The sequence below is a fragment of the Ailuropoda melanoleuca genome, chromosome 2 (genome assembly GCF_002007445.2).
Source record: "Ailuropoda melanoleuca isolate Jingjing chromosome 2, ASM200744v2, whole genome shotgun sequence".
NCBI classification, from domain to species: Eukaryota; Metazoa; Chordata; class Mammalia; order Carnivora; family Ursidae; genus Ailuropoda; species Ailuropoda melanoleuca.
In genome coordinates, this window is record NC_048219.1 from 180,264,019 (window position 1) to 180,289,627 (window position 25,609).

Sequence of the window (25,609 nt, forward strand, 5' to 3'; positions counted from 1 at the left end):
AAATATTTTAACATAATTGACAAACAAGAGATAGCATGAGTAGATAGGGCAACAGGCCCTTTTATGAATGGCCAATGCGAGAATAAATTGGTACAGTCTTTTTGTCTATTGAAACATAGTTGATACACAATGTTATATTAGTTTCAGGTATACAACAGAGTGACTCAACAACTCTGTACATTATGTCGTGCTCACTTCCATGACCGTAGTCACCATAAGCTGGTACGACCTTATCAAAATGTAAATGTGCACAGATATGACCCAGCAAAATTACACTCAAGCTACACAAACAATCATACAAATTCCCAAAGACCTACATCCAAAGACGCTCGTAGCAAGACTCAAATATTCAACCATAAGGTAACTATCAGATCAATCATGATGGCTCCGCACCATGGACTGGCCTGTTGTCAGTGGAAAGAGTAAGGCGGGGCTCTGTGCACACCCAGGACAGCACGCTAAGGTGCAGAATGATATAACTAGGTCAATGTCATATGTTTTAGGGGGAAAAGGAAGGAAAACATGTCTGTCTATGCATGGGGGGGGGGAAGGTCTGGAAAGATGGACACAAGATACGTGTGAATCTAAGGACTGAAAGGAGTCCTTCCAGTTCGACTTAGGTGCTGTCATTGGTAATGTTGGCAAGAGCTGTCGCAGCAGAGCGGCGGGAAGGGAGCTGGCTCCAGTGGGCTGAGAGGTGAACAAGAGGAGGGGGGGTGGAAGCAGCGGCTTTCTCTAGAAGTCCAGCCATGAGGAGGGCTCTGGGGGCGTAGGAGCCGGAGGGGTCCTACAGCAGAGGGAGGGGGAGAGAGACGTGGGCAAGCTCAGGGAAAGAGATAGCAGATGGGACAGAAGAGCCAGGAGGCAGGACCCTCAAGGATGTGAGAGGCAGGGTGTCCCACAGCCAGGGCAGGAATTCACCGGAAAGAGAAGGAGGGACACTTCTCACGCTGCCCCTAGAAGGAAGGAAGAAAGTGTGCAACAAGTGCAGGCAAGTCCGTTCCCCGGGGGCTGGGGTTGCCTGCATCTTCCTTGTAAAGAAGGAGGTGCAGGTTTGAAACGCTCAGAGACAGAGGTGGACCAGCCACACCTCCACCCTCAGACTGGCAGGCTCCTCCAGAAGCCCTCAGACAGGTAGGTGTGCAAATCCCCAGTGCTCATCACAGACTCTCCAGGCGGATCCTTAGCCTGGAGTCAGAGTCCCAGGGCAGACCTCATCGCTCCTCTGAGAGGATGCCTCCCCTGGTGGGCCTCCTGGAGTTCACCCTGGCGACCCCAGGTCAGACATTTTGCTATAAAGTCTGCTTCGCTTTTTTCCTGCCCAACAGTGCTGACTGCTCCCAAGCCCCGAGTCACAGAGGAGGTATCCGTGGCCGCTCCAACCACAACAGCAGCTGTCGCGGCAAATAGCAGGTAAGTGAGCTGTTCGGTGTTAGGGCTCGTGTCTGATGGAACGTCAGTCTCCTCTCTGAGCCCCCTGAGAACCGACGTGTTGGATTACAGAAACGTAGAGCTAAAGAGAACGAAGTCTTCACCTAGACAGCATGGCACAAAAGAACTTTCTGCAGTCCCTGGAGTGTTCTCTCTCTGCACCGTCCAATATGTAGCCACTCCTCACATATGGCCCTTGAACCCTTGAAAGGCGGCCGGTATGACTGAGGAACTACAGTTTTCATTCCATTTCAACTAAATTTAAGTAGCTACATATGTCAAGTGGCTACCATATCATCTCATATCAGATCCAGGACAATCGCCTCACTTTCCAACAGACAGCATCAAGGCCGGGAGAGAGTCGACTTGCCCGAGCTCATCCTTACCATCAGCAGCGGGACCAGCCGGTTCTTTAGTCACCCCACCATCCGTATGCAGGTGGTGGGTTCCCAGGAAATGAAATCAATCTAATGAAAATCAAGAAGTGAGCCGGTGGGGAAATGACAAATCTGGGCTCCCCTTTCTACACCTTTTTATTCCATTGTCTGGGACAGAGGGGTTCCTAACCGAGCTCAGACAGCAGAGGCTAAGATCCAGACCCCTTGTTACAGGGGACAGAACATAGGATTTGAGGTCAGGTAAAAACAGTTCTTAAAAACTGTTTAAAACCCAGTTCCCTGTGTCACTCTGATGAAGTTGCTTAACCTCCAGAGTCCGGTTTCCTCATTCAGAAAGCGCATGCTTCACGGCTTTGTTGTGAGGATTCAATATGTACAAATTCTTTTTTTTTTTCAAGATTTTATTTTTAAGGAATCTCTACACCCACTGTGGGGCTCAAACTCACGACCCCAAGATCAAGAGTTGCATGCTCCCCCGACTGAGCCAGCCAGGCCCCCCTAAATGTACGAATTCTGAAAAACACTTTTCCAGAAGCTGGACCCTAGTAGACACCCAACATTACCGTTAATGTGACTATTGTTATCCAGGCCAGAGCCAATGAAGATATACATCAAAGTCAGCCTGGAAAGCAGACCTGAGGCTTTTCCTTCCTTGGGGGGTGTAGGGGGACAGACATCAAGACACTAGCCGATGAACTGTTCCAGAAATGAAGATCACAACAAACGCCAACACCATGCTTGTTGTACGTCTTAAGTGCTTCATGGGTCATCCCTCATTTGATCCTTAGCACACCCGACGAGTTAGATGTTATCATTGGCCTCATTTTACAGCTGAGTCAACCGAGCGTCTGAAAGGGAAAGTCACTGGCCCCGAGCTGCTTGGCTCGCTGACTCCTTAACTGCTCTTTCCTGTGCCTCTCTCCGTGGGTAACAAGCCTCTGTCTGGTTTTAGCATCCCCTGGCCAGGAGTCACTGCCTTCATCTCCAGCATGGGAAAGAGGGAAGTGACAAAGAATATTTGCTAAACAGTTGGACTCAAAGGTTCTTTCCCAGGGGTAGGCAAGTTTGTTGCAGGCTTCGAGCTCCCTAGAATGCAGGGACAAGAGGCGCAGTGAAGGGGCTGGAGGCAAGGTTTGCTGGGGCGGGGGCTTGGGAGGGAGCCATGAGTTAGTGTTCGCTGTTCTGCCTGTATTTATCCCTTCCACTGTAATCAGTAGCAAATGTGACAAAGATACATTCTTACTGTAGCTCAACACTGCTTTCGAAAACGTGTTTGGACTTGGATAAGATGCAAATTTTCTCCAAAAGTCTTTCTTTCCAAATTAGATGGTCTGGGCTCCAAAGGCGGTAGCTACTGCCGACCCAATCCCAGGTGCACAGGCCAAGAAAGAAGAGCAATGCCCCTCGGGGGGCTCCTGGTCAGAGCAGATGGTCAGGCAGGGAGGTGAAAGACAAGAGAAGTGAGTGGAGCTCCCGCTTAGGGGTGGGGGCTCTTGAAGGGATGTGTCATGGAGAAGGAATCCATGAGGCTTTAAGGGCTCCAGGGGTGAATGGGGTGGGGACAGGGGGCCTTGGGTCCAGGCTCCCCAGAAGCTCAAGTCCCATCTCTGTCGTCTTCACGAGCTGCTCTCCTTTGAGCTGGGAGAGATGTTCAAGAGCAGGAGGGCTGCTGGCTCCAGAGCAGGGGGCAGCCCGAGGCAGCTGGAGTGTGGGGAGAGTCAGACAAGGCAGCTGAAAGAGCCAGGGACTGCTGAGACCAGGGCAGAGATGACAGCAATCCGGGCCATCCTGGGCAAACCGCTGCCTCTGTGCGGGCCTCAGTTTGCTCATCTGTGAAATGGAAAGATTGGCTAGAAAACACCACAGGTCCCTTACCAATATGAAACTCTACCAGTTCAGAAAATGACTCGTGATCCAAGAGCTGACCTGGGAATTAATTATTCAAGTTATCAAAAGCATCCAGCAGCCTCAGGACTCCACCCTAGTATTGACCAATCTAATCCACCGCTCACTTCCTCCACTCTCTTCTCACCACCACCGCCCGGTCAGTCAGGCACATCTGCTCTCCTGGACGGGTCCTACAGGTGAAAGGTCCAGGCTCCCGGTAAGTCTTGGAACACCCACCTTTCTCACCTTCCAGAATGTCTCTGTTCTCTGTCCCCTTTGACCCCCAGCCTCCGTTGACCTCAGACATCTGTCCCTGCCCTGGGGTGGGCTTCATTCCTCTTAAGGCCTCCCTATCCCAAAGGAGAGCCCCTGCCCCTCTTCCTTACACCTCTCTCTGACAACCACTTAGGGCAACTCTGTGCCTGGTCACTCCCTTCCTGACTCAGCCAGCTCTCCTGCTTTGGCTAGGACTGGTTCTAAGGAAGGGCCAGAGGTTGCCTCGCCCCTCCTCCCTATATCGAATGCAAATTTGTGTGGATTGTATTTATACAGAGAAAGGATGCTAGACCTGTATTAAAATGACAATTTTCTATTGTTGTTGAAAAGATGGCCTTCAATGTTTGGGATCTTGTAAATGTCTCCGTTGTATAGCATTTTCATAAAATAAATTAGAATAATCCCATCCAGGGGCGCCTGGGTGGCTCAGTCGTTAAGCGTCTGCCTTTAGCTCAGGGCGTGATCCCGGAGTTCTGGGATCGAGCCCCACATCGGGCTCTTACAATGGGAGCCTGCTTCTTCCTCTCCCACTCCCCCTGCTTGTGTTCTCTCTCTTGCTGGCTGTCTCTCTCTCTGTCAAATAAATAAATAAAATCTTTAAAAAAAAAAAAAAGAAATCATCCCATCCATGGAGTTTCTGAACGGCCATGAAGCTTTAAGGGTCTGGCCATTTCACTCAATGAGGGAATCTCCCGCGTGTTCACCAAGAACATGACCAAGGGGTCAGTATAAGTAAGCTAGTTCAAGCATGTTTGGTTTATCATTCCTGCAAGGGCCGTTTCTTTCATTCTGGGCCTACAGAACAGATAAGAAAGCAACGCACAAAATATCAAGCAATAGGGGTTAACTGTATACAGCCTGACTTCATGAGATCTCAAAAACTTAGCTTACAAATATATTTCAAATTTATTTAATATATGAGGTACAGTTTGGGTTTTTTTAATGAAGCAGGTCTGTGGACTGTAAATAGCACATGCAGCCGTCCACACCTCCATGGAATCCTGGCGGCAGCATTTGTAGGCTCTGTGACCAGGGGCTGGTGTCTGAGCCCGTCTGTGCCTGTCTTCTCACCTGTAAGCGGGGGCTGAGCACATTCACCTGTAACCCCCCAGGAGGTCATGTACCAGGAGGCACAAAGCAGACCTCAGAGAGGTCAACTCCCTTCCCTTAGTCTGTCCCTTTCACTGCCAACCCATCCTCCCTAAAGATTAGTAAACTGGAAAACCCGCAAACATCCACAAAGCATTGTCCCCCCAGGGGCTGGAGGTCACTGCCCTGGCTTGCTTCTCTTGCCCGAGTTCTCCACCTCCTGTCCTGACTTGCGGGGTCTCCCCCTAGACCCTCAAGCCGATGCTTCGTGCCTGGGAGCAGGAGCTCACCCGTGTACCCCCAGCCCATCCCCCCGCACAGCTGAGCACCAGATTATCCAGAATGAGGACTTATCAGTGAAGTACGCTTGGCTGCTGCTATGTCCTGATAGGGCAGTTTCTGCTGCCACCCCAGCCCTGCCTTCTCACCGTCGGTGTTCCTAAATGAGGGGGTCTCCTCTCTATGGGCACATGCTCTCTGTCCCATCATGCTCTCCACCCACTCTCAAAACTGGGCCTTCTCTTAGGTCATTTCTTCCCTTGAGAGTATCTCTGATCATCTGTTCCCAGAGGTGACCCACCCTTGACCTTGTAACTTCATTGGACATAACCCTGGGATAAACATCCTCTTGACCATGGGACTGCAGGACTAGTGACTTGTCACAGGTCTTGCCAACAACACTGGCTGAGTTGTACAGTGGCCTTTCCCATTATGACCTTATCCTCCTGGCTAGAGAGCCCCCCCACCCCGGCCATCAGATCTTTCTAGGTTCACAGGATGATTGAGTCTGCTTTATCTGTGGTCTCCATGGGCTAAGAAGCTGACTTAACTGGCCCCCATCATCTAGACTAAGAATTCCATCACTCTAGGGGAAAGGGCATTACTTTTCCGGTTTCTCTTAACCCTACTTGGCTTTCTTCTTTGCTATATATGACTGACAGTGACAGACTTCTGTCTGCTAACGAGAAAAGCTCAGTTTTGTTGAGGTGTTTGTTTTACCATTTGTGTTTCTTTTCAAGGGTGTCCCCCTTTGGTTAATTTTTTCCTACTTGAGATCTAATTCCCACACTGCAAAAGTCACCCATTTCCAGTGTACAACTAGTGGTTCTTAGTATATGCACGAAGTTATACAATCCTCACCACTATCTAATTCCTGAACACTTTCATCAGCCTGAAAAGAAACCCCTCCCTCCACCACCTGGCAAACTGATCTACTTTCTGTCTCAACTGATTTGCCTCTTCTGGACATTTCACATTTTCAAGTTTCAGCCACGTTATAGCATATATCAGTACTTCGTTCCTGTTGTTGGTTGAATAATAGTCGATTGTATGTGTATGCCTCCATTAGTTTCTCCAGTTATCAGTTGATGCACATGTGGATTGTTTCCACTTTTTGGCTATTATGCTGCTGTGAACATTTGTGTACAAGTTTTCGTGTGGACATAGGTTTTCAATTCTCTTGGGTACATACCTAGAAGTGAAATTGCTGGGTCATTGGTAACTATGTTTAACGTTTTGAACAACTGCCAAACTGTTCTCCAAAGTAGCCGTACCATTCGTACATTCCCAGGAGCAATGTATGAGGGGTCCAATTCTCCACACCCTCGTCAACAGCACTACTGTCCTTCTTGTTTCACGATGAGGATCGTATTGAGTATTGAAGTAATTCTGGAGCCTTGTTACTTTGTGTTTTTCTCTTTAATGCGGGTTCCATTTTGAGGTGGGTTACGGACTTGCATATGGCCCCAGGGTGGTCATACCTTGTTATAAAGAAATGGCACAGTGGTGATAGGCCTCGTGGTTCACAAGGAACTCATTTGGGAGCTGGTTTACTTTCATTTACTTCCTCTTTGAAAACTGGGTAAATATTTCAGAGGGACTGCAGCTTCGCCCAGAAGCAGGCTTTGGGCTATCCCCATAACAAGGGCAGAGACAACAGGAGCCGGTTTACTTGGATGTAGTCTGGGGGTGCTGGGGAGTCAGGGATGGATGAAGGTACTCATTGCCAGGACAGATAGTATCCCCACCAGAGTTGAAAAGCCACCGAAACAAGGATAGTGTGTCTCCACCTGTCTCCACCTGTCTCCACCTGTCTTCTCTGCTTCCCGCTGCCTCTCCTTGTGCTGGGGGCATGCTGGCTTTCTCTGCTCACCTCTGCATGGCAGAACATGGCTGTTCACAGCTCCCAAGACAGTCCATCACATTTCTGCCCGCTTGGAGAATCAGTCAGCCGTTAAAAACCCACTTAGGATTTTTAATATATTTTTTTTCAAACTGCACAAATAGTCCCACAGCAGGTCTCCTGCATCCTGAGAGAAAAATGCTGGGCTGTAAATAAGCTTTCTTCTAGCTCCAGTATCCAGCAACTGTATGCTGTTACCTCTCAATCTATTTTCCCCCACACTTCTTTCAATGCCTTTCAGAAAGTGGGACAAAGGGGTTCCTCCCTCAGCTTTCTAGTCAAACCTCCATCTTTTTTAGAGGTCAAATCCAATTGGATTGCCTGTTTAATCCCCCACATCAAGAACTGAATGGCACCTCATATTTCTGACATTAAACTCAGCCTAATAGCCAGAGATACTCACCACTGAAGACTCCAAGACGTGTTCTGTAGGGATTTTTTGAAGAGAAGTCTCAACAATGTTTGGGGTGTTGGCGATGTCATGGAAAGTGCTCAGAACCTCTCTGGCTTTGAGGGAAACATACGCTTTGTGTAAAGAGCCATTTATCACTAAATGTGGCTCATAACTTAGAGCCACAACTATTTCCTAATGAGAAGTTTGCTTCCATGTAATATACAAGCCAAGGCTGAGAATCCTGTCTGAGATTCATGGGCAAATACGCGAGAATCCGGGGAGAGCTTATTGTGCAGTAACTCTCATCTCTCTTCTCTAGGCCAGGACTGAAGTTTGCCTCCAATATGGAAGATATTGACTGGGAGAGTTATAGCTTCGAAGATCTCTTCGGTGAAAATTACAGTTACAGCACGGACCTGCCCTTTATTCCAGCAGACTCTGCCCCATGCAGGCCAGAATCTCTGGAAATCAACAAGTATGTGGTGGTGGTCATCTATGCCCTGGTCTTCATTCTCAACGTGCTGGGGAACTCCCTCGTGATCCTGGTGGTCTTACACAGTCGGCTCAGCCAGTCTGTCACCGACGTCTACCTGCTGAACCTGGCCGTAGCCGACCTGCTCTTCGCCCTGACCTTGCCTATCTGGGCTGCGTCCAAGGCAAAGGGCTGGATCTTTGGCACGCCCCTGTGCAAGGTGGTCTCGCTCCTAGGAAGTCAACTTCTACAGCAGCATCCTGCTGCTGGCCTGCATCAGCGTGGACCGCTACCTGGCCATTGTCCATGCCACACGCACGCTGACCCAGAAGCGGCACTGGGTCAAGTTCATATGCTTAGGCATCTGGGCCCTGTCCCTGATCCTGTCCCTGCCCATCTTCGTCTTCCGCAGGGCCATCAATCCGCCCTACTCCAGCCCGGTCTGCTACGAGGACATGGGAGTCAACACGACGAAACTGCGGATAGTGATGCGGGCCCTGCCCCAGACCTTTGGCTTCCTCCTGCCCCTGGCGGTCATGCTGTTCTGCTACGGACTCACCCTGCGCACGCTGTTCGAGGCCCACATGGGGCAGAAGCACCGGGCCATGCGGGTCATCTTCGCCGTCGTGCTCGTCTTCCTGCTCTGCTGGCTGCCCTACAACCTGGTGCTGGTGGCAGACACCCTCATGAGGCTCCGGGTGATCCAGGAGACCTGTGAGCGCCGCAACGACATTGGCCGGGCCCTGGACGCCACCGAGATTCTGGGCTTCCTCCACAGCTGCCTCAATCCCTTCATCTACGCTTTCATCGGCCAGAAGTTCCGCCATGGACTCCTCAAGATCATGGCCTTCCATGGCCTCATCAGCAAGGAGTACTTGTCCAAGGACGGCAGGCCTTCCTTCGTTGGCTCTTCTTCAGCCAACACTTCCACGACCTTCTGAGCCCCCGGCCCTGCCGCAGGCCCTCGGGGTCCCTCCCTCGCCATCGGCATCCCGTCCCGAGCCCCGTGTCCCCTGGCTGTTGACAGTCTCTGTGTCCAGGCAGCCCCCGGTCATGGTTGCAGGATGTTGCCACGTCGTCCTCAGGCCCATTGTGTGGTTTAGAAAGCCTGCCCTGGTTCCCCACCGCCTACTGCCCTTCCTATGTCGGCTGCTGGAGCTCAGTCCGTCCTACCACTGAGCCCACAGCACTCCGTTCTCTGAGGCAGTTAAAGACATTTAAAAGGCATTCTTTTAAGTGACTACAGAAAGTTCCTCCCATGGGCAGCCATTGGTGGCAAAGGACATGAGCTGCTACCCCAACTCTCCCTTTCTTGCTTGGCAGCAAAGTCCACCTCCCTGGAGAGAGGCTGGAAAGGACAGACACTCACTTTCAAAGACTCCCTTAGCTAGGAGGGGCCCTGTCATGCCCTTCTGACTAGTGAGACTTCAGGGCAATAGTGTGCTGGTAAAGCACTCTCCTGGGGGAAAGAAGTCCGGATTTGTAGCATTTGCCACGTTGCCTGGTGTGAACGCTCCCGCCATGGTGATTTCAAGGGTTTTCAGGTAATGTAATGAGCTGCTTTCACAAGCAGGTACAAACTGGCTTCAGCACACCATTGCTTAAGAGGAAGTCTGCTGGGGCCAGGGACTCCTGGGAAGTGTTCCTGACTGAAAAAAAAGAGACACACACACACACACACCCTTGGTTCTCACCTTTGAATACGGTTGTAGGATACGATGTGACAAAGAGGCAAAAAGTGCGCTCAGCACACGTAGGCAGAAGGAGGGGATGACAATAAAGAACCCAGAAAGAAACCTGAGCATAAATGGTCAATGATTTCAACAACGGGCACCACGACTATTCAATGGGGAAGGACAGTCGTTCAGCAAAGGGTGCTGGGTAAACCAGATATCCACACGCACAGGAACGAACTTGGTCCCTTTCCTTACACTCTATACAAAAGTTAACTCAAAATGGATCAAAGACCTACACATGAGAGCTTCAACTATAAAATGCTTAGTAGAAATGTAGAGGAAAAGTTTTATAACATTGCATTTGGCAATGATTCCTTGGATTCGACCCCAAAAGCACAGGCAAGAAAAGAACAAATAGATAATGGGATTTCATCTAGTTAAAAACTTTTGTGCGTCAAAAGACACTATCCACAGAGTGGAAAGGGAAATCACAGAATGGGAGAAAGTAGTTTTAAATCCTATTTTATACAGTTTACACTCCACAATACACAAAGAATTCCTACAATTCAACAACAATAACAACAACAACAACAGCAACAAAGACAGATAATAACAAGTGTCAGCAATGATATAGAAAAACTGGTGGGACCCTTGTGCATTATTGGTGGAAATATAAAATTTGTAGCCGCCATGGAAAACAGCACCTCGAAAGATGAAGCATAGAATTACTATATGATCCAGCAATTCCCTGTCTAAGCGAACACCCAAAAGAACCGAAAGCAGAGACTCAAGCAGATGTTTGTACACTAATGTTCACAGCAGCCTTATTCACAACTGCCAAAAGACGACAACCCCCAGTGTACATCAATGGGTGATAGACAAGCAAAATGTGGAATATACATGCGATGGAATGTCGTTCAGTCTTAAAAATCAATGAAATTCTGGTACATGCTACAACATGGGTGAACCCTAAAAACATGATACAAAGTGAAAGAACAATAGTGTATGATCCCACTTATTGGAAATACCTACGATAGTCAAGTTCCTAGAGACAAGAAGTAAGACAGTGGTTACCAGGGGCTGGACGGAGAGGGAAATAGGAAATAATTGTTTAATGGGTACACAATGCAGTTGGGGGTGATGAAAAGTTTCTGGAGACGGATGTGGTGGTAGCGGTACAACAGTGTGAATGTGCTTAATGTCACTGAACCGTACATTTAAAACTGGGGGGAAATGGTACATTTTATGTTGTCTGTATCTTACTACAATGGAAAAAAAAAAACCAACTGGTTCCCAAAAGGCAAATTTTAGCAACTGAACCAATTGTGGAACCATCTACCTATAACTTCCTGTTCAGGGAGATAATTAAATGTCTTTTTTTTTTCTTTGTATAAGCCATTTCATTACTTGCAACAAAAAGCGTGTGAACTGCTACAGAGAAGTCAGGCAAGGGTGAGCAGAGGTCCCGAGTAAATTTATTTACAACAATGAAATCCCTTTGCTGTTGATTGGGTACACAGATAGAAAGATTGAAATCGAGAGAGAAGCCAGCCTTTCTACCTCCTGCATCCAGCCCAAGCCTGTTGCTGCTGGACATGAATTATGGAAGGAGATGTGTCCCAGGATCATCTAGTGCTTCTTGTGTCTTTGGGTGAAACCAGAGTCAAGCGTGTCAAGGGTCAGTACGCTTTACCAAATCAGCTGGAATGGGGAGCAGGAAGCCAGACAGCTCTGCTGAGCTCAACCAGCCCCCCTTACTTTGAGTCTTTATTCTCTCCTCTCTCCAACTCAAAACACACTCACACACACACAGACACACACACACACACGCCCATCATGCAGGACTGACAGAAGCACACCTTGCAGAACCGGGAAATGATTTCCACACAAAACCAAGGATTTGACTCATTGCTTGGGCAGTATTTCCGGAGGACCTGCCATCCCAGGGCTCTGGGACATGGCAGAGTCTTCCCCTGGAAGAGCTCATGTGCACAGGCCTGGTCCCTGCAGGGGCTTTGACAAGGAGGGGGCTGGGCTCGGAGCAGCTACTAAGGAAGTGAGACGGCCAGGGGAGTCCAATGGCACCAGGTTCCGACCCCCTTCCTGTTAACAACTCCCTGATCACGAAATCGAAGAGACAGCTGCTGTGGCTAGACAGGGAGGCAGGAGCAAACCTCCGAGCTGGGGTGCTCAAGGGGCAGGGACGTCCCACTCCTGACTCAAGTGCAAACAGGATTCATCCGGCCCCGCTAATCCCTTGTTGCGAGCTCACTCTGTACCAGGCGCTGTGCACAGGTTCGAGCTTGACTTGGCGGCTCCGGCCAAGCCTTCAGAACAGCTTCTGATGCAGCAGGCGAACGTGTATTTACTCGAGGGCACACCCGGGTTGCCAGAGGGACCGGTGGTGTTCTGACCTGGCAGGGCGGATGGGCCAGATGACTCCCTGAGATCATCGTTGGCGGGAGGAGGCCAGACCAAGTGTCACGCCGATTCTGGGGCTCTGCCCTTTGCTCCTCTCACAAGGGCTACGGGAAGCACGTTTCTCCAAGGAAAGTAAGAGCATAAAGAAAGTCTAGGAGCAACGAGGCAGAGGGGGAGCTGCACTTATGTAAACTCTGTTCATATTTCTCTTTCTCTCATTCCCTCCCTCCCTCCCTCCCTCCCTCTCTCACATAAAGACCGTCTTGGCACAAATAACCTACCAACCAAGCCATCACCAGGAGGAGGCGAATCCAGTGCCTGTCTTTGAGTTGTTGATGTCTTTCCTCCCTCACGAAATCGGGACAGCCTCCAGGGTCTCTTGGGTGATATGGAGACAGACTCCCAAGTGGCATGTCACTTTGAAACTCATCACGTGTTGACCCACGTGGAAGGCAGCCACCTGCCATAGCAGAGCCAGAGGAGACCTAGAGCTCCTCCCGGCCAACCCTTGCAATACACACGTGAGGAAACTGAGGCCCAAGCAAAGCAACTGGATTACCATCCCGCGGCTGGGTAATAGTAGGGCTGGAATAAAAATGCCTAGTGTGGTTCATTTTCTCAGATATTTCGCTTTTCTAGTGGTGACACTTCAGGCACCTTACAAATCGATGGGGAAATGCATAGGAACTTCTCGGAAATTCTGCCCCTACAGGGAGGGCCGGTCCCCTTCTTCAGCACCTACACTCATCTGATAGAGTCAGGGGCCAATTGAGGCTTGGGGCCGCGGTTTGGGAGCAGGCTCGGATGGGGTTTCCCTATTCTGAGCTGGTAGGTAAGACAGTTAAAGAGACAGTCAGAGGGGGCTCCTGGGTGGCTCAGTCAGTGGGGCGTCCGACCCTGGATTTCAGCTCAGGTCATGATCTCGGGGATGTGCGATCGAGCCCCACGATGGGCTCCACCCTCTCCCTCTCCTTCTGCCCACCCCGCCCCCGCTCACACACCCACACATGTGCACACTCTCTCTCCCTAAAAAAAAAAGACACAGTTGGAGCCTGACACAAAATTCAGAGACGGACAAAACAAGCGTCTGTTGAGGACACATGCTGCATCACACAGGCTTCCATCAGAAAAGCAGGACCACTGGGAGGAGAGACTGGTTATAGGGCGTTGACTGCCACTGTCGGAGCTCGTTAAATAGTCCAGGCCAGGCTGTGGTCTCTGCTTCCGGTGCTGGGACCTGACAGTGGCAGGACAGAGAGCCAAGAAGGAAACATCCCATGAAGCAGACAATAGTGAGGACGAGCTGGAACCTGCCAGGATGACCGAAACCTGCACCGATCTCTCGTGGCCTCCAAGTTCAACAGGCCGGTGGCCTGCTGGAGAAAGGTCGGGACACACGTGGTTCAGGAACCGGAGGTGCGGCTGATTGGGACGCCGCCGCGCACGAACGAGAAGGGCCAGCAAATTAAGGACCGCAGAGAACCGTGTCTGGTGCCTGGCGCTGACCTCCAGAGCGTGAAAAGGACGCACCTCCCGCTCCACTTTCCGTCTCGCAAAGCTCACGGAGAGCGTCTGCTGGCTGACGCGGACGTGCAGCTAGGCGAGAAAGGACGGGAACTTGACGAAACACGATTCCGGTGTAACTAAACTGACTCATTGCAAATCTTTCACACAAACGTAGGTGCAGGCTTTAAAGAGAAAGAATGATCACCTCCAACGTTTGGATAGTGTTTATTTAGAGTTTGACTCCATCAGGGAGGAACACATGGGGACTTCTGAGAGTACTGGTAATATTCTCTTTCCTTACCTAGATTATGGCTACCTGGGATTCGGTGTATTGTTATTCTTTTTTTTTTTTTTTTAATTTATTCGACAGAGACAGAGACAGCCAGGGAGAGAGGGAACACAAACGGGGAGTGAGAGAGGAAGAGGCAGGCTCACAGCAGAGGAGCCTGATGTGGGGCTCGATCCCACAACGCCGGGATCACGCCCTGAGCCGAAGGCAGACGCTTAACCGCTGTGCCACCCAGGCGCCCCTCGGTGTATTGTTATTCTTAAAGCTATAATCATGAGTTTTCTACAACCTGCAGTATGTGTCCTATTCACTTATCTTTATGCTTTTAATTATTAAAATATAGGAAAAAATATGAAGAAAGTTATCAGAAGAACAAAGAGACAACTCTGGTCATTTGGAGGGGCCACTGCAGGGGGCCAAGCGGAAGGTTCTATGTCCTATAGTTTTGGGGTCAGAACCTACCAGATTAGGGGCGCCTGGGTAGCACAGTCGTTAAGTGTCTGTCTTTAGCTCAGGGCGTGATCCCGGCATTCCAGGATCGAGTCCCACATCGGGCTCCTCCTCTGGGAGCCTGCTTCTTCCTCTCCTACTCCCCCTGCTTGTGTTCCCTCTCTCGCTGGCTGTCTCTTTGTCACATAAATAAAATAAAAAATCTTTTAAAAAAAAAAAAAAGAAAAAAAGAACCTACCAGATTAGAAGGCAATATTATCACCCAGACTTGAAGCAGGGTAAGTAGGGACAACCTTGAGAGAAGGCAATTTGATGATATCTATTTTAGTGCACGTACCTTCTGATCCAGGAGTCATACTTCTGGAAATCTGCCCGTAGACATACCCACGTAGGTAGACAGACGCGTACAGGATATTTGTCGCAGCCTTATTGCTAAAACTCAAAGCTTAGAAACAACCTGAATGCTCGACAAGAGGGAAAGGGTCCGATAAATTGTGCGGGAATATCCAGGCCACGGAATACACTGGATGCAGTGGTATAAACATAAGGCAAAAACATGGTGCTAAGTGGAAAAATCCAGAACTGAAGACCACATATTGTATGATTCCACTGACATAAAATGTCTGAAAAAGGCAAATCTATGGAGACAGAGAGCAGGTGTGTGGTAGGGTTGGGGACATGAGCAGGGAATGGCTGCAGACAGACATAAGGCTTCTTTTAGGCAATGGAAATATTCTAAATCTGGATTGTGGTAACAGTTGTACAACTCTGTCAAACTGCTAAAAATCCTTGCATGGTATACTTAAAGCAGGTGAATTTTATAGTAGGTAAATGATAGTCAATAAAGCTGTTAAAAAATAATGAGGTAGTGATACGAGAGGACATGGAAAGATCTTTAAGAAACAATGCTGGATGAAAAAGGAAAGTAGAACAGTGTGTGTGGTAAATGGCTTATCCGTGTGTGTAAAAACACATCACATGTATATGGGTTTATAAGTGTTCGGGAGAACATCCGGGAAAATAAAGTTGTTGGAAGGAGTTACAGTTAAAGAGAGCTGGAGGGCTGAGTTGATACGCAGGATTAATTCATACAGTTTAGCATTGTTTCAGTGTATTTGATTGGGGTGGGATTTTCTCAAAAATGCAGGAACTGACACCTGACTGTCCGTGCAGGGGGCTTGCCAGGCAGCATGCATATCGGCCTCCTTACAGACAAGGGGGGCTAGGCTTTGGAGATGTGTTTCTATGCCTTTATATTTTCTCAGGGAAGAGTCTTTTTTTTTTTTTTTTTACTTCATTTCTGGTAAAGCTGCTTTTGCAAAATGTCACCTTAGTCTCAAATGAGTTAAGCACCGAGGGGCCAAAAAAGAACTAGAGAGCATTAAAGGCCGTGAAAATGTGTTTCTAAAAGTGTGCCATGTTTAAAAATGGGCTCCTTGCTTCAAAGGCATCTTTACGGACAACCCCTGAATGGATCAGAACCCTGGCAGAGCCAGACGGTGGATTGGAGCTGGGCCAGGAAAGAGCATTTTATCAAACTCTTGAGAGTTTAATAAAGAGTGGAAAAAATTGGGGGAAAGTAATGAGCCAAGGCCATTATTCTCAAGGCCAGGAACAGTTGGGAGCTGTTACCGCCGCTAGGACAAAGGGGTGAGGCAAGGGAGCCATTACAGGAGTCCAGTGAGAAGCCATATGATGAGAGCTCCCTGGCAGGAGCCGATCCCAGCAACTAGCAGGGACACAGCTGGGGGGTGACTGACTTGAGGCTTCTGCCCACCCATGTCCCGCAAGGGTTCCCATCAGCTGAACACGGAATCCAGAGGACAGGGGAATCCACTGAGGTAGTGCATATGGGTCAGAATCCCAGGGCAGAGAGCAGGGTAAGAAAGGCAGAGAGGGGACCTAGAGGACAAGTGGAAGGTATCCAACTCACCACCCAGCTTGAGGTTAATGTAAGGTGAGGGTCCCAGTGCCCCTGAGTCTGAGTAGGGTAGGTCCTGGGAATCTGGAGTCTCAGATGAGTCTGATCAAGACCCAAGTTTAAAACCCACCCACCCAGAAGCAATGGTGGTGAGCAGCCCAAACTAGCAATGAGAAATGCCCCGTTGGAATGAGAATTGTCTGTGAAGGTGAGCCTTTCCCTTACAGGTATCTATCCTACTTCCTCTCCCTCTCCATACTGTATGCTTCCAGGCTCTAAGTCCCTCCAACTCCTGCTGACCCCTAGCCCGAAGCAAGGCAGCCTTGCATTGCAGCCTCCTCCTGACCATTCCACCTGCCCAAGGTGGAAGAGAGGTGGGGGTGGGGGTGGGGAGGGAATATGGGGAGGAACTGGAGATCACATCCCAACTCAAGGCCCCTCCCCCCAGCAGCTTCAGAGACATTCACAGGTCACCTTCCCGGAGAAAACAGACACAAAACTGATTTCTCAACAGAGCCTTGCAAAGTCTGATGTCAGACATGTTCCCCTGACCAAAAACAGCAGGGTCAGCTTCCTATCGAAGCTGGCTCTGTGCCAGACCGACTCAGCGATGGGGTTAAACTCTTGAGTCCCACGAGGTGACCTGTCCCATGTTCTTCTCTATTCCACTACAGTAATAAAACCAGCTAGCACTTCTAGAGGACTTCCTTGGCTGTCCAGCGTTACGCTAAGGGATTTCCTACACTAGACTGCACAGCTGCCTATGGCACTTTGGACAACTCTGCTGTCCCATAAGTCCGCATTTGAGTCTAACGCAAATGCCAACATGCAGGAGCATGACTTCCAGGGAGCTTCTGAAAGGCTCAGGAGTCTCAATGTCATAGTAGCTCCCAGGGACCAAGGTCAGAGTTGCATAAAAACCCTCTGTTTATGGGAAGATCATGCTAACTGAACTCAGGACGTAGACACGCAAGTGTGTTATTCACATCATACTCTGTGCAAACGGCACTGCTTAGGCTGCGCGGTATCAAACCTGCCCATCTGTGAGTGGTGGCCCGAACTGCCCTACCTAAATCTAGACTGTCTGGGTGAAAGGGGGCTTAAAATATCCCCTTCTAGACTGAACTCCCCTTTGGACAGGTGAATGACTTGAGACCCAGAGCAGGTGGACACTCGCCAAGGGTCTTGAACTACAAGGGAAAGAAGCAGAATTAGACCCTGGTCTCCAGGTCCCTCATCCATTGTCGTCTTCACTATACCAGGAAGCCTCCTGTCAAGTTGCTGGGGAACCTAACTCCTATAGCTCTGACAGCAAGATTCACGAGAACGTGCCCCTGACCTTTTTCTTCTAATACCTGCAGATAAAGATCCAAGTGGAAGGAAAACCCAAAACCAGAGACTTAGAGGGCAGTCCTAAACTCACTTCTTCATTTACTCGCATCCATCATGAGAAGCAGGTAAACCTTTAGAGCTGGTTTAGATGGTAGATTTAGCTATTTAGGGATCTGGCCCCGGGGCTAACCACCTATAAGTAAGTAGTCTTAACTTAGGGGGTAAGCCCTGAGACCGGATCCCTACACATCCCAACTCTAGTCAAACTCTTATGCTTCAGTTTCCTCCTCTGTACAATGGACTAATTACAGAACCAGCCTCGTAAGGTAGTTTTAAGGATTAGATTCGTAGTGAACACATAGAAAGCATGTAGCCCAGCAAACGAGCAAAGGGATAAAAGAAGAGACAGAGGGAGACAAACCAAGAAACAGATTCTTAATTATAGAGAACAAACTGATGGTTACCGGAGGGGAGGCGCGTGGGAGGATGGGTGAAACAGGCGATGGGGGTGAAGTGTACTTTTCGCGATGAGCAGCGAGTGGTGTATGGAATTGTGGAATCACTATATTGTACACCAGAAACTAATACAGCACTGTATGTTAACTAACTGCACTTAGTTTAGTAATGGAGCGTGGTAAGCTCTCAATAAATGTTAGCTATTAATTTTTCTTTAAACATTTAATTTTGCTTCAACTTCACAGATGTAGTAATTTGGGCTAAACTCTATGCACAGCAACACTGATACAAAGTTCAAACGAGCTCCCAGCTTTGGTGTCAATATAAAATGAACGCTGCGACCACCAACGCGCCTGTCACATAAAGGTGGTGACAATTTGAAAATCTGTTCTGCAACCCAATCTGTTCTGCTTTTAGCCATTCATTTTCTTACACCTGCTAATAAGTCAGATGAGGCCGTTTTTGTCTAGGAAGTCAGAACCCCGTAAACTTTCAGAAGACTAATCCTAAATCTTGCAGCTTCCTGAGGGTTGACACTCAGGGACTCTGATCAACAGCAGAGAACATGCTGCCATTGGAAGAAGCCAGTGTGGTATGTTCTCTTTTCCCATCATATGCCTGAATCCTGCCCAGAAAAATCCTTGCATGCGGTAGATGGAGACTAATCAGCTGTTCTGTTCATTCATTTCAAAGTTGATCAATCCCTGTTTTAGACCTCACTCTTCCTCTGACTCTCAAGCAAAAGTGGTGAACAGGTTCCGTGTTTACCCTCAAGACCTTATGGTCTAATGCAGAAACACAGGAAATCAATTAACACAACCCAAATGTGATAAGCATTCGAGTCAAGGTATGCAATGGTTTTATGGGAACACATGGAGGGACTTATAGCTCAATGTACGGAGGCTTTCAAAACAGTCTAGCTTGTGAGCTCACTTTTAAGGGATGAATAGAATTTAACAGATGGAGATGCATCCAGTGAAAGGGAATAGTAGACACAAAAGCTCAGGGAGGAGAGTTTAGAGACTTTGAGGGTATCGTCCAAGCCTCCCTTCTCCAAGCTATGTGTGTTCTACCAGAAGCTGCCTCCATGGCCAAAACTGGGCCAACCAGAGTTGCTTTTCTGGAAATTTCGCAAGGCTGGGATTTTCAATTGATTTGGGGTGATGTAAATTCATGCAGTAGCTGTGGGCAGAAAGAAGCAGAGAAAGCTGGTATGCCTGGAAAGATGGGAGAAACAGACCTGCTAAATGAAGTAGAGATGGAAAATCAGTAGTCCCCAAAGAGAGAGAGCCCAAGAAAAGAGCTACCTTCCCACTCCTTGTTCTGGTCCCTTGTGGAATCTCCTGACCCTTGGGGTCCATCAGATGACCCTTGGATCCTTCCACTAAATTCCTTTTAGGTTTCAGTCTCTTTAAAGCAGATTTCTATTACTTACAAGCAAAGAAGTCTAGACTAAGGCAGACAGCATGATGTATTAGAGGAAATTTTAGGAAAATAGTCTGGCCAAAGCAAAGGTCATAACAGATGTGGGATAAGATAAATAGGATCAAGCCAGTAAGCAAGGCCAAACCTCAGGGGGCTTTGAATGCTATGCCAAAATGTTGGAGCTTTATCTCACAGGCAGCAGATCTGGAAAAGCTTTCAGCAGAGGAATACGCAAACGGATTATTCCCTGAGTGGTGTGTGGATGGACCACGAGGGCTAGAGACTCAGGCAGGAGTCCAAGTCAGGAGGCTATAGCAGAAATGGTGAGAGTCTGGGCAAAGTAATGACAGTGGGGGTGGAGTTTAAGAGATCTTTAAGAGTGAGACAACAGAACTGGGCTATCAGGGATAGGGGTAGGGCAGCGAGAAAGAGGGAGTGGGTCAAAAAGGTTTCTTCCATCCATAGCTTGGACAAACAGCTTGAAGGAAGCAGGTTTTGGAGAGAAGATACTGGCTTTCATTCTGGATTTATGGTGACGTCTGAGTAGGCATGTCAATGTGCGTTGGAAAATTTAGCTCGGGAAGCCCAGGAGAAATAGCTAGCTTAGACACACACTTTTGAAGATCGTTTTCACAGAAGTGGCAGATCATTGAAGCCACAGGGATAGATAACATTACCCAGGGGAAGCTGATAATCGAGAAAAGGCAGGAAAGGGGGACAGCAGAATCTGGAAGAATGCCAGCATTTAAGGGTCTGGGAGAGGAAGAGGAGCCTTCCAAAGAGACTGAAAAGAAGACAAAGATACAGGAGGAAAGCAGGAACTCAGGGAAAATAAACCTTTAAGAAGGAGGAAGTGAGGTGTGTAGAGAAATAGCTCTCCTATGCTACTGGTGGGACTGGAAATCTGACTGCCATTTTCTTCTTGAGCTCTTTCTTTGTCTGAAACCTGTATATGGACACTCAATGAACAAGCTGTGATTTGGCACCTCAAGGAACCTCTCTGGGACCCTCTTCCCACCTGTCCCTTTGAGGCTCCTTGGCTTTCTTGTCAAGCTGGCTTTCATCCCTCTGCCAATTCCAGCCTGGCCACCTAGAAAGAATAGGGCCAGTTTCCCTGAGTGTGTGTTGCTTGCACTGGCAAAATCTCCCAGTATTTTTCATTTTCTCTCCCAGCCCCATCTCCCTAATACTTAGGTGAGAACCCATGGGCCAGAGTCCAAACTCTTAACCACAGCGCCCATTCCCATTGCCCCTGATCCTGACTCATTACCCTCTGCAGGCCCATGGACTTCACTCTTGTCCCATAGAAATGAGCTCATTTCCTCAAAGGCCCTTGACCTCTTGTTCCTTTCAGGTGTGGCCAGACTTGTATGAACCCCCAGAGTGGCCCAGTTCAGGTTCCAACTGAGACTCTGCTAAATGTCCCTCATCCCCTTTCATAGGCTTGAAGCATCTCTTGAGCCATGAGACTCAGATCTCACCTGCAAAGTGGAGAAGAGAAATAGGGCCATAGCTGACAGGGATGTGGTGGGGTCAAGGGAGGGTTATTATAAGAAGGGCACTTGTATGCTAATGGAAATGATTCAGAAGAAGAGAAAAAATGGTTGTTGTAGGAACATGAAGCTAGACCATTGATCCCCTTTCCAAGTTCTGTCCTTTCATCTCAGAGCCGCCCAATGCCTATGAAAGTGGTTTATCCCAACTCTCCTATTAGCCCCTTGCCCCCACAACATCATGAAGGAAGCACTGCCATTAAAGGTAGAAGGTTTAGGGATACTAGCCAGTTCTTCAGCTGAGTCACCCTCCCAAGATTCTCTGTTATGGTAATAACATCTGCCATTTGTCAAGGCCCTGGTCTATTCTAAGAGTCTGGCATATATTACCTTGAACCTTGACAAGCATCTAATGCTAACATCCCTTCAAGGAGACAGGGGTTCAGAGAAGTTAAGTTACTTGCTCAAGATCATAGAAGTCAAGATAGACCAAGACCCAGCCTGACTTGAATCCCCACCATGGCTTTTACTCTGCACCACAGAACCTCTCCCCCTACCATGAGCAGTTGAGAACTCAGACTCTGAAAGAACTTAGTCCTTGATTTAGTCTCCAGTTTTGCCACTTATCTGCTGCTGTGTTACCTTGAGCAAGGTACTTAAACACCTTGGCTCTTATTTCCCTCATCTGTAAAATGGGCATAATAGTACTTCCTACCATAAGGTCTCGGTGAGCATTAAATGAAATCATGAATGTAAGAAGTGACTTTCAGGGGCGCCTGGGTGGCACAGCGGTTAAGCATCTGCCTTCGGCTCAGGGCGTGATCCCAGCGTTGTGGGATCGAGCCCCACATCAGGCTCCTCCACTATGAGCCTGCTTCTTCCTCTCCCACTCCCCCTGCTTGTGTTTCCCTCTCTCGCTGGCTGTCTCTATCTCTGTCAAATAAATAAATAAAATCTTTAAAAAAAAAAAAAAGAAGTATCTTTCACAGTGCCTGACACAGATTAGGTTTTCAATTAGCAGACACACCTGTTAGTGACAAGCTAAGCTGACATGTCAGACGGTGGCATGCAAGCTTCTCATGACCTTGGGAAGTTAACCTCTGAGCCTCACGGCTCAGAAAGAGAAAGTCTTCTGTGTTCAGGAATGATTCCAACCATTCTTGTTCTAGGCTTAGTAACTGAAAGAAAGGTATTTCCCTCACCTGGGGATATTTGCTCTTTTTCCAGAGGGCCTGCCTACCCCAAATAATGAATTGCTGACAGATGAGAAAAGAAGGTATTGGAAGGGGAGGAGGAAGAAAGGAGGAAGGAGGGGAGAGACGGGGAAAGAAGGGAGGCCTCTCTAGAAACCCTCATGTTATGCCTGGTCAGCAGCTTCCTGGAAAGCACAAAGAAGGGGCCTTCTATGATGTCCTAATCACTAATGATCATGATCTGAGCGAAGATAAAAAAAATTTCTACCAAGTCATGGAACTCTACATCTGCACGATATGGATGCATTTGTACATCTCAGTAGACCCTTAGATAGAGATCACCTCCTGGAACTGGAAGGGAGCTTACCTAATCAGACCACATTTCATTAAAGAGGAAACGCAGTTTCAGAAAGTTTTAGTGACTATTCAAAGTCACACAGCTACTAAGTCTTTCTTTTCTTTGCTTTCTCTTTTATTTAATTAAAAGCATTTCCCCCAAATCTTCAGATTGAGCTTGTGTTATATTAAGACCCCAGATAGACCTGACCTTTTTGTTCTGGCCACCATGACACTATAGGAAATTTCATGAACTCTTCACACATTCTCCATTCACAAGTTTCCTTTGTCCCCTCAGTTTCATTTCTACAGTGCATGCCCTCGTCTCAAGGATCGAACACAAACCTGGGCACATAGTAGGCATTTGATACATAGTCGCTTATTTGATTCTTACTCATTAGTGTGTGTTTTCTAAAACACGGTGGTCAGTGTGCACAGAGGATAGTGCGCGTTAAGTCTCATCAGGACCCCAGCCAAGAGGAGAGTACAGGACACTGGCCAAGTGGGGAGCCCTGCACTGCGTGCTTAGTCTCCCTCCACCCTCCACACTTTCAAAGCTGGAGCAAAGCCAGCTCTTTCAGGAAGACAGCCTTGTTTACAACATGGGAACCAAGAGAGGTACGGATGTGGCCTCATATTTCTGTTGGGCAATACAACTTCTTCCCATGTCGGAAGTGACTGGATTTCTTCAGAAGCACCTTCCTACTTACCTTCTCTATCTTACTTCTCCCACCCTCCCACCCCACCCCCGAATCTGAACCTGGCTAAAAGAAGGGGGTGATGATTCTGGGATAACGTAGTATCATTCACCTCCGACATATGCATACTCACTCACACTGCAAGTTAACTAGAAATCTGATCAATGTGTTTTCCAGGTTGACCTTTAAGATGTACGGGGAGAAAGTTTTAACAGTGCTTATCTTTATGGAAAGGAAGTAAAGTATGGAAAGGGAAACTTTGCTTTTAGTTTGTGTGCTATTTGAATTTTTACTGATACCCTGTCATCATGATGGTGGACTGAGGAGGCATGAGAAATAGCACACACACACACACACAACCTATATAGAAATATGTTAGATTACACGTATTTTTAAGTTTTTAATAAATGCCTGAGATCAAAATCAAAAGGAGAGAGAGATCTAAGGGCCAGATGGAAAAGGAACTTAGAAATGTATGGACTTATCAGGAAGGAGTTAAAGCCAGAGGAACCCAGAAGGATGCTAGAACTTGTCATGCACCTTAAGGATGGGAATGGTAATAGCAGCAGGTCTATGGACCCCACGCACAGCAGGGAGCTGGAACTGGTTTCCCAGCAAAAGGCTAAGAACCAGGAAAGAGTCGTCCCACCCTTGTCTGGAGATAGAAAAACACCAGGTAGCTCTGAGACATGACCCGAAAGTGAGCTGCCTGCCCTAGGCCACAGGGGAAAGGGAGCCATCTGGGGGACAGTCCGGAATCCCAAGCCCGAGCAGCAAATGATGAGGACACAAATCTGCCCTTTGAAATGGTAAGGAAACCCAAGACCAAGAAATAACAGCAAAAACAAAAAATGCTCCAAACCATGTGACCCAGTAGAGCTCCAGCAAGGACAGCCATGACACTGCCCCTGTGTAGACTTCTTCATAATATAAAACACATGCAAGACTGCCATGGGGGAAACAATGTTACTCAACAGATGAGCTCACAATCAAATATTACAAAGAACTAACACCACTACAATCAAAAGTCAGCCAACATAACAAATGGGATGACTTACACCTGAGGAACTGAATATAACAGAGCGATTTGATTGTGCCCTTAAAATAGGTATATTTTTTTCAATCCAGGGGAATTTTATATCAAAAATGGAAGATAGAAGGAATGTTTTTATCTGTGCTCCCCCTCAAAAATCCACTAAAAATGACACTAAATGGATTTTTCTTAAAGATTTTATTTATTCATTTGAGATAGAGAGAGAGAGCAAGAGAGAGCAAGCATGAGCTGGCAGGGAGAGCAGAGGGAGAGCGGGAATGCAGGGCTTGATCCCAAGATCCTGGGATCATGACCGGAGCCAAAGGCAGATGCTTAACCAACTGAGCCACCCAGGCGCCCCAACACTGAAGGGATGTTTAAGGCATAACCCACAATGTACAAGAATAAAGAAGACGTTAGAGAAAATATAAGAGTTTCTTTTTTTAACAGAAATCAGAAAGTAGATGTTATTGGACCAGGAGAAAAGACACAGGGACAATGAAGGGAGCTAAAGAAATCTTCGCAAAAACCGTAATATCCTCAGAAAGATAAGAGGAACTATTGCAACCATGAGGCAAGAAAGAGGTGTTATAAAAAAAGAACCTTGGGAAACAGAAAAAAAGCCTATTGGAAATGTAAAATATGATACCAGAAATGTTAAATTCCAATTAACAGCCTGGACAATTAAGTTAAGGGTAACTTTACGAGAAGTGGAAAGATGAAGATACTAAAAAACAGGCAAAAATGATGGTAAAAAATGTATTAGAATCAACCTTGGGGAGTTCAACACCCAAGTAAAAGGAACCCTAGAAAGAAGAGAATAGAGAAAAGGAAGGGTAGAAAGTTATCATATAAATAATACCAAAAAGCTTCACAGAACCTGAGTTTCCAGATTAAAAGGATTCACCATCAAAATGAATGAGAAAAGAGTCCCCAACAAGGCACATTATCATGCATTCTAAAAACTAAGAAGATAAAGAGAATATCCTAAAAGTTTCTCTTTTTTAAAGTAAACTCTACACCCAACATGGGGTTTAAATTCACAATCCTGAGATCAAGGGTCACACACTCTACCGACTGAGCCAGCCAGGATCCCCCTAAAAGTTTCTAGGAGAAAAGTCAGTCTCATACAACGGATCAGGAATTAGAACAGCATCAGCAGTCTCAACAGCAAACCTAGAAGCTAGAAGAAATTAAGAGACAGAAAAATTCTGAAGAAAAGTGAATTCCAACCTAGAATTCAATACTCAG

The 25,609-nt window shown here is 47.7% G+C and overlaps 1 protein-coding gene across 1 annotated transcript; it reads left to right on the top strand.

Annotated features, from left to right (window-relative positions):
• The first annotated feature begins 973 nt into the window (after positions 1–973).
• On the top strand, positions 974–11,196 carry CXCR2 (C-X-C motif chemokine receptor 2). The gene is given in 4 exon segments (XM_011233758.3): positions 974–1,134; positions 1,329–1,413; positions 7,977–8,363; positions 8,365–11,196. Coding segments are annotated over 2 exon segments (1,068 nt in total). The 5' UTR covers positions 974–1,134; positions 1,329–1,413; positions 7,977–8,001; the 3' UTR covers positions 9,071–11,196.
• Positions 11,197–25,609: the final 14,413 nt, after the last annotated feature.